This window comes from Rasamsonia emersonii, assembly GCF_000968595.1.
Source record: "Rasamsonia emersonii CBS 393.64 chromosome Unknown ctg1118621760402, whole genome shotgun sequence".
Lineage (NCBI taxonomy): Eukaryota > Fungi > Ascomycota > Eurotiomycetes > Eurotiales > Trichocomaceae > Rasamsonia > Rasamsonia emersonii.
This window is the reverse complement of record NW_013563025.1, coordinates 13,882-26,317: the sequence shown is the minus strand read 5'-3', so window position 1 is coordinate 26,317 and position 12,436 is coordinate 13,882. Positions and strand designations below refer to the sequence as shown.

Sequence of the window (12,436 nt, the reverse complement as noted above, 5' to 3'; positions counted from 1 at the left end):
GGGCTGGGAAAACGAACCACGGCTCTGATTGGCTGCGCGACTGGCGCTTGGTGGGCGGGACGCAACAAACAAAACTTCCCAAAGATCGCTCAAGACTCACTATTCTCCCCTCGTTCTCCCACCGATAGACAAACCATCCGGCCGTAATCGCGCTGTCATCTCATCTGTTCCTGACCATCTCCTTCTCTCTCCTCGGGTACATTTATATCTCCAGCCCAGAACCAGTCTCCTCGGTCCGTCCCGCATACCCTATACCCCGCCGCCATGAGCGAATCTAGGTGCGTGCTTCCGGCAACCATACAGTTTCCCGTATATTCTGAAAGGTTATTTCTCCTCGTGACAACTGGCTGATCCGCGGATTCGCGCCTGCAGGCAAGAGCTTTTAGCATGGCTGAACAACCTGCTTCAGCTCAACATGACCAAGGTTGAGCAGTGCGGCACTGGGTATGGTCACGCCTCTCACCTTTTCTGGTTTACGGATCGGACTACCCCCCACGTTTGCATATAACATCGGCGGGTGATCTGAGTGACCGATAAGCTTATGGCTTATCGAAGATGAATCAATCGCATTGGTCTGACTTGTGTCGCGTGTGAAATAGGGCTGCATTCTGCCAGGTGTTTGATTCGATATTCAGTAAGCGTGCCGCCCTCGGCTTTTAAGCGTATGTTTTTCGCTTGATTAGAAGCTCATATCCCCGCGACTACTCTCAGTGGATGTGCCCATGTCCCGAGTCAAGTTCAATGTCAACACCGAGTATGCATATCTACAAAACTTCAAGATCCTTCAGAGTGCGTCGCGGCCGCCCCTCTCCGTGCGCCAACATGCATTGTGTCTGACCCAGCGCCAGATGTCTTTACGAAACACGGAATAGATAAACCCATCCCTGTCGAGCAGCTCGTGAAATGCCGGATGCAGGATAACCTTGAATTCCTCCAGTGGACCAAGAAGTTCTGGGATCAGCACTACCCGGGAGGGGAATACGATGCCGTTGGCCGCCGGAAGGCCTCCGGTGCTCCTCCTGCCTCCAACGCCGCACCCCCGCGTGTCGCGACCTCTTCGACGGGGGCACGGCGTGGTGGAACGACTCCTACTACTACTGGGGCGGCGGCGCGGCCTCGAGTCGCCGCCGGGGGTGCCAGCAACGCCAACGTGGCCGCGCTGCAGCAGGAGATTGCAGCACAGAAGGAAGCCATTGCCGGGTTAGAAAAGGAGCGAGACTTCTACTTTGCCAAGCTGAGGGACATTGAACTGTTGCTGCAGAGTGCCGTGGAGGCCGATCCGGAACTGGAAAAGGATGAGGATTCGTTGGTGAAGCACATCCAGAACATCCTGTACTCGACTGAGGTAAGCCCCAGCCAGGTCGAGCCGGTCAAGCAGAGGCTAAGTCGTCCACAGGAAGGATTCGAGATTCCACCGGAAGCTGAAGCCGAAGCCGGCGCTGACGAGTTGGAGACCTTTTAAAAAACACCCCGGATTGATTTGTTCCTGGCATAGTAATATTATTCTTCTTCCCAATCAATAATACCCTACGCAAGTCATATTTACCTGTCTTTGCCCGACAAACCTCCACAAGACTTTTATTCCCTTCCATTCTTTGGCCGCTTGTGTTTTCATCGTCATCGGTGAAGAAGCGAACTAAACTAGAAGAAAAAGAACATCTCGATGAGTCTGAACACCGGGTGATGAAAAAGAAGTACAATCCTAGCATCGGTTTTGGATGTTTGTGATTCCCAGTTTTTTTTTTTCTCTTGTGTGAAGAAGAAAGTTTTCTAGAAAAAAAAAACGCGCTGAGTCTTGCGAGTCTAATTTTTTTTTCCTTTCTATTTGGTCTGCTGCCTGCTGCCTATGTATTATTCCTATCGATGATAATGCACTTGCAAGTCTTCTTCATGGGAGAAAAGAGAGAGAGAGAAAGACAGATGCTAGAGACGGTGGCGGTTGAACACGCGCCAGCCACGATGATTCATTCCCGTGGACATGGGATGACATGTGCAGGAGGGCCCGCTGGCGAGTCGAGTCAGTCGACTATGGCATGCCAAGACTTATACATACTCATACAGTCATGCTATACTAGCATTCCAAATCCACGCATGCATGTGTCCAGAAGGAGTTAAGGACTATAGATAGAAGGTGTGCGCAGTACGGAGTACAGTACAGACACCAACCTCGGTACGGTACCTAATAATCCCTCGTGGTCGACCTGCATTCCATTCTTCTGAATGTTAGAGTAGGGAGAGCCATTCTGATTCTGATCAACGATACCGCCAATGGAGAAGAATCTAGATTATTAGAGATTCATTCAGGACGCTCTCACTCACATGATGTACTACTTACTGTACGGAGTACGGACTGCTCTGTCGACTAGGCCTGACGTCAGCCGTTTCCCAACGAATCCCTAGATCCATGATCCATCGTCCTCTACTAGGCTACAGGCTACAGGCTACAGTGGCTACTAAGTAGGCCCACAGAGCACATGGCTGTAGCCTGTGGTGTGGTGCATGGATCAAGATTATTGACTGGTCGTGACCGTTGCTTCGTACACGATCAATGAAGCAGGGATGCGCGTGCCTGAATGCCTGACTGCCTGTCTGACCCTGGCAGTGGCAGACTGGCAGACAGTCTGCAATTAAACACGCTTCCGGATCTGGTGCTATTCGCTGGTCGCATGACTTCAAGTCAATTCTGCCGTATTATTTTTGTTTTTTTTTATTTTTATTTTTTTTCTTTGCTGCTCCTGCTTTGACCAATCAGAGTGCGTGCTTGGGGCTGTTCCTGACTAACCGCATGCGGTTTGGTTCTGTTCGGTTCGTCCGGCCAAATCAGAATCTTCCATTCCAATCCTAGCGCGCTTTCCGTCTCCGTCTCCCGTGATCCGTGATGCCGCTCGTCGGGTGCCATGCCAGCGCTCACAGCAGGCAGGAGTAGAGACATTGTCGTTGTCATTGTTGCAAGAGGGGTGCTGCTTCTTCTGTGCCACTATCATCATTGCTGCTGCTGTGGTTGTTTTGTTACTGTTACTGTACTGCTGCTGTTCCTGCCTGCCTCCCCCGTTTCAATAATAATCCTAATAATTGCGGCCCCACCTAGTCATCTCCCAGACGGGAACGGGGGCCGTCACCACGCCAGAGAAGTCCAGAACCTGGCCAACACCGACCGAGACAAGACACCGTCTTGTTCTTGCTATACCATACTCCTCCGTCGACAGTTGTCGTCGTCCCTTGTCTTTACTGCGCTGCTGGAGAGCTCTTGCCCTCTCCGTGGCAGAATGAGTTAGCCAATTCGCGTTGTGGTCGTCGCTCCTTTTTGTTGTGTTGTTTTTTTTCCCCTTCTTGGCTGAGCTGACCCAGGTACGTAATAACTACCTAAATCACGCCCTCCTCGTGAGGGGGGACTAGACTTGGCGTGTTCTGCAGACAAGACTGATCTCTCCAATTCCTTCAAGATCACAAGTTCTTCGAGGCCTTTTTTCGTTAATTATTCGCTTCCTTCCCTACTGCAGTCAGCCGTTGTCGACGGTTGACGTCCGCTCCTTATCCAAGACCGACCGGCCTAGTCAACAGCCGCCTCTCCGCACCGTCCGTCGCGGATTGCCATCTTTTCACGTTCTCTTTCATCCTTCCATTCTGTGGATCACATTCTTTTCGACCTGGCCCGGCTCAATTGGCCCCGACGCTCTCTCTTGGATTTTTTTTTTCTAGCGTGTGATCCCGGCAGATGCACCTTTTACCATCTAGCCCGTGGCGCTGGTCATCACCACAAGACGAACCCAGACAAACTACCTTGTCAAGTTGCATTCGATTGGAAGACGGTGACGATTCGTCCTTGACGGGGAATTCACAATTCTGACGCGTTTGCTGCGGATGCCGACAATCGTCTGGTAGTTGCCATCCACCGGCTGAAAGAGGCAGAATCGGCATTTCGGAGGCGTGAATCTGGGGTTGTGTCTCCAGGATGACACATCATCATGGACACAGGATCAAACATCCACGTTTGAGTGCGGAGTTGCGGAGGAGGTTGATAGCGGAGAAGCCCCATAACGATGCCAGCGAGCCAGATGAGTCGACAAGTTACAGTCCTCCGTCCAGCGTGGTTGATGTCGGGGATATGCATATTCTCGGGGAAAGAAGCATTGGCCATACCGGAATCAGCTACGACACCGGCGAGTCGATATTTGAGCCCCGAGATGATGTACCCGACGAGGCGCAAACCGTGACAACGGTGGTGGCTACCGTCATCAACATCGTCGTGGAAAGCGGGTCCCGCACGATAGGGGAATACACGGTTCCTACGCTTCCTGCCGTTGTTTCGGATCCTGCTCTTGGTCTGGTGACGGTCCCGGCCGATACGGGCGCTCCCATTACCGTGACGCATGAAGCATGGCCGCAAAGCACAGAGTTACCGTCATATTCATCCCTCCTGACTGGCCCGTCGACCCTGAGCACTCAGGCTTCGCTTACGCCGACCTCGCAAACTCCTGAAAGCACCCAGCCATCAACTTCGCCCCGACCCTCATCGACTTCGACCCCGTCAACCTCGTCAACCTCGTCGACATCGTCTACCTCGTCAACTTCTTCCGCTTCGTCGTCCAGCTCCACCAGCACTACTTCGTCTACTTTGACTTCGACTTCTTCGACTTCGAGTTCCTCGACCTCGACCTCGACCTCCTCCACCTCTTCCACCTCGATTTCTTCGACTACGTCTACCTCGACATCCAGTTCAAGTACTAGTTCCAGTTCGAGCGCGGTTGAAACCGGTGCTTTGGGTGGTGCCGCGGGCGGAGGTGCTGCGAGCAACGGGATCAACGCAGGACCTGCTATAGCATCTGCCACCGCTCAGCCAGGAAGCTCGGGCTCGGGCTCTGGGGGAAATGGCATCGACACTCCTCGGGTGGTCGGTGGCGTTGTCGGAGGGCTTGGTGGAGCATTCATACTGCTTCTGTTGGCGTTGCTTTTCCTCCATTGGAAGAAGAAGCGCATGCACCGCGGTGTCATTGGAAATGAGAGCAGGGGCACGGAGCCCGGTCAAGGGTCGATATCGCGGTCTGAGATGACTTCGCAGCGATCGAGCAACACTCCCCTGGCCGCGGCGGGTTTCTTTGGCCGATGGAGACAGTCATCACCTCCCGCGACGGTTGACGAGAGCGCGCCCAGCGAACGCGGCTTTCAGAAGATTTCCGGCCGCAAGATCCCGTCGGTACTTCGCACTGGAGGAGACGGTTATGGTGATGATGTGGAAGAAGAGCCCGTCGTTCCTGAGGTGGTCACTCCGACGTCTGCAGCGCCGCCTAGTCCGGCCATGCCTGGGCCCGCCTCCAGCCCCGCTCGAGAGAACGAGGAGGGCGAAAGTGTGGTCGTTATGCGGCCGTCGCCTGCAAGGACGCCGGTAGCCAGTTCGGCCAATGTGTCCGTCCCTCCAAGTCAATCGCAGACAGGCCTTGCACCACCGATGCGTCCTGACGCGTTGGGACGGAGTTTGTCAAAGCACGACGGGAGCAGGGGGAGTCGCTTCACCGAGAGCATCTAGCGAGGTCGTTGACTAGTCTTGTTTATATGTATTAGTGTTAGCACTTGCTTGTCCGGTCTTCCGCTTCTCGCTCTCCTGTCCTCGCATGCACAGCGGCTTGTCGGAAGTCATCATCTGTAATTTCTAATTGTGCGCTGGTATGGCTGTAGTGTCTCGCCGCGAGTTATATTCTTCTTCGGTTCTCGGTTGACGTGCGTCGACTTGAGAACAGTGGATACGTCTTGAGTTTTATTTGTTTTATTTCGTCTAATGTTCGGATACCCTTGTTGTTTCGATGTTATGATCCTGGTCTTTTTTTTTCACTTATTTTATTACAGTTCACTTCATTTTCGTGGCTGTATTAAGTTTGAGAATTCTGACTACAGTCGGAATATGTTCTTCTTCTGAACCTTCTCAGGCGGGATTTACTTACTTTCTTACCTTCTATACTTCTCTTCTTCCTCCATTTTTTTTCTTTTCTTTTTCTTTTTTTTTCCCTTCTATTCCATTCTCGGAATCAATCTAAGGATGAATGAACGAGTTGCTGTCGCTAGTCGCTAGGTAGCTAGCATGCATGCATGCATGCACAGGCCGAGGAGAGTTGAGTTGATCGAGCGGCTGTCCGGACAAGCGAGCGAGCGGCAGGGAAGAAGCATGTATGCTTCATTGCATTGCAAGCATAGTATTGCAGAGCATTGCATACTGCATACTGCATAGCTGTGTTGTATTGTATTGCATAGTATTGCATTGCATGCCTAGTCGCATTCGCATTGATTGATTGATTGATTGAGCTGTACCGTGTACACTTATTCCTTAGCTACTTAGCTACATAGCCACTTACTTATTTACTTAGTCGGGGAAGTTGTTTACTGGTTGTTTGTTGCGGGGAATAATGTTTTTTTTCTAAAAAAAATTCCTCGTACTGTAGCCATGCTTCCGTACCTATTGCACGTAAGTAACTAAGTAAGTACGTAAGTAGGTAGGTTGGTAGGTAGGTAGCTTTACTTACGAAGAGGATCAAATATAATATAGGGAAATCTAATATCAAAATCTATATAAAAAAAAGACTGGAATCCAATCAAATCAAACAAATATCGATTGTTTGTGCGAGGAGGAGATTATCTCCCTCCCTGCGGAGCACTGTCATGTCAGTGGCCCTTTTTTTAAAAAAAAAATTACGTTGGTTGTTTGAAGTAATAGTGTCCGATTGTGAGAGAGAGAGAGAGAGAAAGCTGCTCTTGTATAGGTAGGATTAAGATTAGGATATACGATCCAAACGAGAAATACGAGAAAAACGACCAATTAGGTTAGTTAGGCAGGCAGACACTCGACTCCACTGTCATCCAACTTAATTCCTGTATCGCCATCCATTGATCCAGTGGATCCGGCTTACGGAGTGTTTAATGTTTATTCTTCGTGTTTTTTTTTCTTTTGGCCGTTTCGGCGAATAACGGTACAGAGTACTCGGTACAGTCAGCATGTATTGTATTCTACAGTCCGTACCTTTTATTTATTTATTTTATTTATTTTTAAATGAAAGTAAAAAAAAAGTCAAAAATTTCAGACTGATTTTTCAACGGTACGCCTTAACGGAAATATTCCGTCCTATTTGACAGCTGCCTAGCCATTCGGCAACGTTAACCACACTCGGTAATTCGTTGGGTTCTGGAAAAGCCCATGACATGCATGCATGCATGCATGCGTATGCGTATAATTTAGGTATAATAATAGCATATCTTAGTCTGTTTCGGCTGGTTTTCTCTCCGGAGGGGGAGGTAATATTTAGTATCGTCATCGTCGTCGACGTCGTCCTTGTCGTTTGTCTATCTATCTTCTTGTTTATTGAAGAAGAGAAGCTTCGAGGTATTATTTTTCTCTTCATCTTATCTGTCTTGTCTGCGTTCTTATCATGCCTTCTTCGTCTTCATTTCTATTCTTACTCCTACTTCTTATTTAACCAACTAGTTAACTATTAACTATTTGCCATTGGCTGTACATACATCTCAACTTTCCATTTTATCAACTTTCTATTTTTTTAGCCATGCCCAGATTCACCTGCACAGAAGTAACCCCCCTCTGCCCCGTGTCTAAAACGACCCTGGGCTACTACCCCAACCTCGGCGCCAACGCCTTCTTCTGCGCCGGCTTCGCCGTCTGTGCTTTGTGGACTCTGACGGTCGGCGTGTGGAAACGTACCTGGGCGTTTGGCATCACTGTAGCCGCGGGGTTTGCGTTGGAAGCTATCGGTAGGACCATACACACACCCACACATAGACACATCTACATATATGATGATTATGATTGCTGATGACGATGATGCAGGCTACATCGGCCGCATAATGCTGCACCACAACCCGTGGAGCAGCAACGGCTTCAAGATCCAGATCGTGTGCATCATCCTCGCGCCCACCCTCATCTGCGCGGGCATCTACCTGACGCTGAAACACGTCGCGCGCACCGTGGGGCCAGACCTCTCGCGGCTGAAACCGCGCTTCTACACCTGGCTCTTCATCCCCTTTGACGTGTTTTGTCTGTGTCTGCAGGCCATCGGCGGCGGGGTGGACGCTGCGGCGTCGTCGTCAGGTAACATCAACGAAAACCAGCTCCGCGTAGGCAACGATATCATCATCGCGGGCATTGTGCTGCAGGTCGTCAACCTAGCTGTTTTCGGGTTGCTGTCGGTGGATTTTTTCTGGCGGGCAAAATCCCACTTTCGCAGGAATTCTTGCAGTTCGACTTCTCCCGGAGCGGAAATCTGGCACTCGAAGCGGTTCCGCATCTTCTGCACCGCTGTGACGGGTGCGTATACGGGGATTCTGATCAGGTGTATTTATCGGTGGGTACCATCATTATTACTATTGTTATCATCTCGACAAACTAACTGAATGATAATACCAGTATCGCAGAAATGTCCGGTGGATGGGGGTGCGTTTGAATTTAATATCTATAGATGTTCAATATGACTAACGAGTGTATGTATGTACCAGCAACCCCGTCATGCGCAACGAAGTCCTCTTCATCGTACTTGAAGGAGTGTAAGTATCTACCCAAACAAACCAACAGAGCCAACAAACTAAATTTAATCCCTCTAACTCTCATCATATATATAATGCAGAATGGTCCTCTACCCAGCCTTCATCCTCACCATCTTCGCTCCGGGATTCTTCTTCCCTGAGATGGCCAACAACAACAACACCAGCGCCAGCAACTACTCCTCCTCCAGCTCTAGTCGAATCACCGCAGGCCCAGACGCAGAGGAGAAGGAGGAGAAAGATGCCCCAGGTACGGTGACGGCCTGACAGTGTTTAATAAAAAAAAAAGTTTTATGCATATATACGCCTCTGTTATTCTTTTTAGATGATTGATAGATAGATAGATAAATATATCGATGGATATGATCTGGATGGATGGTTGGATGGATGGACATATCCATCCACTCCCCTCCCCCCACTGATTTGATATCCGATTTTTGGCTCCTGGTACAACAGCATAAATAATATTTGCAGCTAGGAGAACTAGGAGGAGGAGGATGCCCTGAATAATGCAATACGTAGACGGTGTGCTATTATTGTTCTATGCGTGGTCACTTCCTCCTGAATCTTCATTCAATAGATCACTTTCACATTTGCCCAGTTCTTCAGATTTTTCGTGTAGACTTGAAGCAAAAGATAAGGATTTCTGTTTCTGGCCCATCATTTGGAGTCACGAGTTTGGAGAGAGAGTTAGATAATGAAAAAATGGAGCCTTAACAGTATTCAAGGAGCTGTTTGTTATATGTAGGCAAGGATATGCTAATGCCAGACTGTTAATTTGTCTATTAATAATTCGCTGGAGTTAGACTAGGCAGTCCACTGTCAGTCAAGCTTGTGCTACAATCTGCCTGTACAGTACATACCACGCAAAGATCCTGGAAGTGTCAAAGGAACGGATTGTGGACACTGATAGTAGAACAGCTTCATCCAAGTTGCGCATGCATGTAAGCCCTCAGGGCCACCAGATGTTAGCTGCATAGATTTATTATTATTATTCAGTCATCACTTTTCGTCTCGAGTGTTTGTTTTGATTTAAAACAAAACAGAGGAAAAGCAATAGAATGCAGACTCGACAGTATGCTTGTTCCTAAAATGTTTCGATTCAACTGCAAAAAATACGATAGCACCAAACTCCAGTCCTTCCCTAATCCTCCTTGCAGCCAGTCCATCGCGTCGCAAAATCCATCAAGAAGAGATAATCTCTGCTTGCTGAGCTGAACTGAACTCAGGTCATGGAAAACCATACTATACATACACACATCCCTTGGTATCATGTAAACCAGAAATAGACAAGAAAAAAAGAGAGAGAAAGAGAGAGACAAAAAGTGCTTGCTCTAATCCATGCAATCCATGCAATATATGACCCATGTCTATAATCTTTTTTTTTCCTCCGCTAATGCAGCCGGAAGCTTGGTTATCGACGTGACCCTACCTTCACTATCCCATCAGGCCCTTTGTTGAATTTGACCCGGCAGTCCGGACAGTACCATTTGGCTGTCCGGCTTGGGACGTCAGACAGCCCCACGCACTCCAAATGGAACCACTCCTTGTCACACTGATGAACTGTTAGCATGTACACATAAGGATATATAGAGACAGACTTACATCAGCATTCTCGCAGCATATCATCGTTCCAAAACTAACGTCCCCGCACAAACAGTAGCGCGGCTCGTTCGGGTCAATCTCCTCCAGTACCCCGTCCTCGTCAATCCGATAATCCTCGCCCTTCGGCGCTGTGCTTTCCTTCCCCTGAGCCCGTTTCTTCGTCGGCTTCGCCTTGCGTCTTCCGTAGCTGACGGCTGCACCGCCGTCCTGGCTGGATGACACCGGCCCAGGAGCCGGACGTTTCCTTCGACGGCTTGGAGCCGTACTCGACGCGCGTGAGGGTTCCGGCGCAGGTGTCCTTGCAGCCGGCGTTGTGCTTTTCCGACGGAGATGCTCTCGAGACACACCGGTGCTGGTGGCCGCAGGCTCAACAGAGGCAGCCGCAGAACGACGCCTTGATGGAGGTCGAGTAGACGGAGGAGTAGGGGTCTTGGATGCCTTGCGAGCAGCCACTGCTGCCGCCGGTCCAGAAATAGGCGGGTTTGATTGTCGAGTCGACTTGCCTCCTGTTGGCGGACTCGATGGCACCGAGTCCTTAGTGTCAGCCGACGGAGCCGCAGTCGTAGCTGCTGCTACTGCTGCGGTGGTCGAACTCGCTGATGGTGCTTCTGAGCTCGGCGTCGCTTCCACCGCAGTCGTTTTATTCGTTTTGCGCCTCTTGGACGCAGGTTTGGAAGCGCCCGCAGCATTAGCGTCCGGCTGGTTTGAAGGTGGAGCTTCCGGGACATCTTCCTGCTTCCTCTTCTTCGGAGTTTTTGATTTCTCCTTTTCCTTGGTCGCTTCTTTGGCTGCTTCCTTGGTCGCAGTCGCAGCTCCATTTGGTTGTGACGAAGACGGAAGAAGGCCGGAAACGCCATTCATCGGGCTCGAAAACAAGCTCTTGAACGTAGAACCGATATCCCCAAGCCGCTTGGCCGCCATTTCCGCTTCCGCCGCTGCCAGTGCAGCCTGCTCTCGCGCCAGTGTCTCCCGCTTGAGCTTTTTCGCCTCGTTCAGCTTCATGCCGCGGTTGGTGGTCTTCGTCTCCTCCGCTGGTACCGCATCCGCGTTGGCGACATCGCTTTTCCGAGTCAGCTTCCCTGGTATGTAGTTATTCATGATGTCGTCACAGTCGATCAACTCCTCGCCAGTAGCCTCTGCCCGTGCTTTTGCAGCTCTGTATCCTTCCCATCCACGGCCGCTCCTTGCTAATTCGCGGTTGATCATGATCTCGCTGGGCTGCCAGACCGCATTCTTTTTCATCTTCTTGCGCAGCTTCGTCATCTCCCACTCAGTGAGGCGCAGCCACGGCAGGTCCTCGCTGCCGATCTTTGCATCTGGAGGGGGCGGCTTAAGCATGGCCAGGGCATTGCTGGTGGAAATCCCAGCCACCGAACTGCGTCCGTTTGTACCCCCACGACGAGTACGCTTCTGCTGTTTCTCTTTCTTGGGCGCTGACACCTCCGGACTTTTTTCCGCCTTGACAGCGTCACGCGACTGTTCCTTTTGCTCGCCATCGTTGTTGTCCGACTGCTCGGTACTGGCTATTGGGGAGTCCGGATCGAAGCCAGCGATCACAGACCGCCGACTCCTCGATTTCGGGACGGCACCTCCTGAAGGTCTCTGACCGTCAACGCGCAATGTGATGCGCGTTGGGCCTTCCTCGGTTTTTCTACCACTCCGCGAACGCTTATTTTCGGGGGACGCCGGCGCAGGGGCAGGTGTCGGCTCGCGAGATGGAGGTTTGGGTAGTGATTCGAGTTTCCTCTTGATGCAGCCCAGGCGGTCAAAGTGGCGGTCGACGACATCGTAGAGACGACAGGCCTCTGCATACGACGCCTCTCGCGCATTAAGGGCGCGATCTAGTTGTATGGAAATCTGCTCGCGCAGGTCCTGCGGGTTGGGTCGAGATTCGGGTGGGAGGTCAGGGAGTTGCCCATAGGTCTTGGTGAGCTCATGGACCTTCTGTGTCGCTTCGAGATAGGTTTCATCGAGGCCCCGGATGAGGGTCAGGGAACGGATCAGGTCCGCGGGCAGGTATTCGGTGTAGTCGATGAAGTCGGTGACGGTGGCTTGCGCGTCTGGATCGAAAGGGCCCTCCAGAATCACGCCGCCACTGTCGTCCGTATCATCCGCCATCGCGAATCGAAATCAAACTCCGCGGAGCGTCGCCAGAGCGTGAACTTTCAATGGGAGAATCCGCGAAAGCTGGGGTGGCGTGCTACACCATCCGCGCGACGTCGAGATGCCATGCAGTCAAGGGTGAACCATCGGACTCTCAAAACAGACCAGGTCACCGCCTGAGCATGGCACAATC

At 51.0% G+C, this 12,436-nt stretch overlaps 4 protein-coding genes across 4 annotated transcripts; 3 read left to right on the top strand and 1 right to left on the bottom strand.

The window, feature by feature from the left end:
• Positions 1–415: 415 nt before the first annotated feature.
• T310_6385 (Microtubule associated protein) lies at positions 416–1,462 on the top strand (the record flags this gene model as incomplete). The annotated part of the gene is made up of 3 exons (XM_013470792.1): positions 416–444; positions 616–662; positions 780–1,462. 3 exons carry the CDS (start codon positions 416–418, stop codon positions 1,460–1,462), a joined length of 759 nt encoding a protein of 252 aa, XP_013326246.1.
• Positions 1,463–3,952: 2,490 nt separating this feature from the next.
• Positions 3,953–5,524, top strand: T310_6384 (uncharacterized protein; the record flags this gene model as incomplete). Its single annotated transcript, XM_013470791.1, has 1 exon — positions 3,953–5,524. One exon carries the CDS (start codon positions 3,953–3,955, stop codon positions 5,522–5,524), a length of 1,572 nt encoding a protein of 523 aa, XP_013326245.1.
• A 2,020-nt stretch (positions 5,525–7,544) lies between these two features.
• On the top strand, positions 7,545–8,802 carry T310_6383 (RTA1 domain protein; the record flags this gene model as incomplete). The annotated part of the gene is made up of 5 exons (XM_013470790.1): positions 7,545–7,695; positions 7,778–8,339; positions 8,402–8,428; positions 8,491–8,538; positions 8,619–8,802. The coding sequence occupies 5 exons, from the start codon at positions 7,545–7,547 to the stop codon at positions 8,800–8,802; spliced, it is 972 nt and encodes a 323-aa protein (XP_013326244.1).
• Positions 8,803–9,294: 492 nt separating this feature from the next.
• T310_6382 (PHD finger domain protein) lies at positions 9,295–12,258 on the bottom strand (the record flags this gene model as incomplete). Its single annotated transcript, XM_013470789.1, has 4 exons — positions 9,295–9,305; positions 9,399–9,507; positions 9,968–10,090; positions 10,141–12,258. 4 exons carry the CDS (start codon positions 12,256–12,258, stop codon positions 9,295–9,297), a joined length of 2,361 nt encoding a protein of 786 aa, XP_013326243.1.
• Positions 12,259–12,436: the final 178 nt, after the last annotated feature.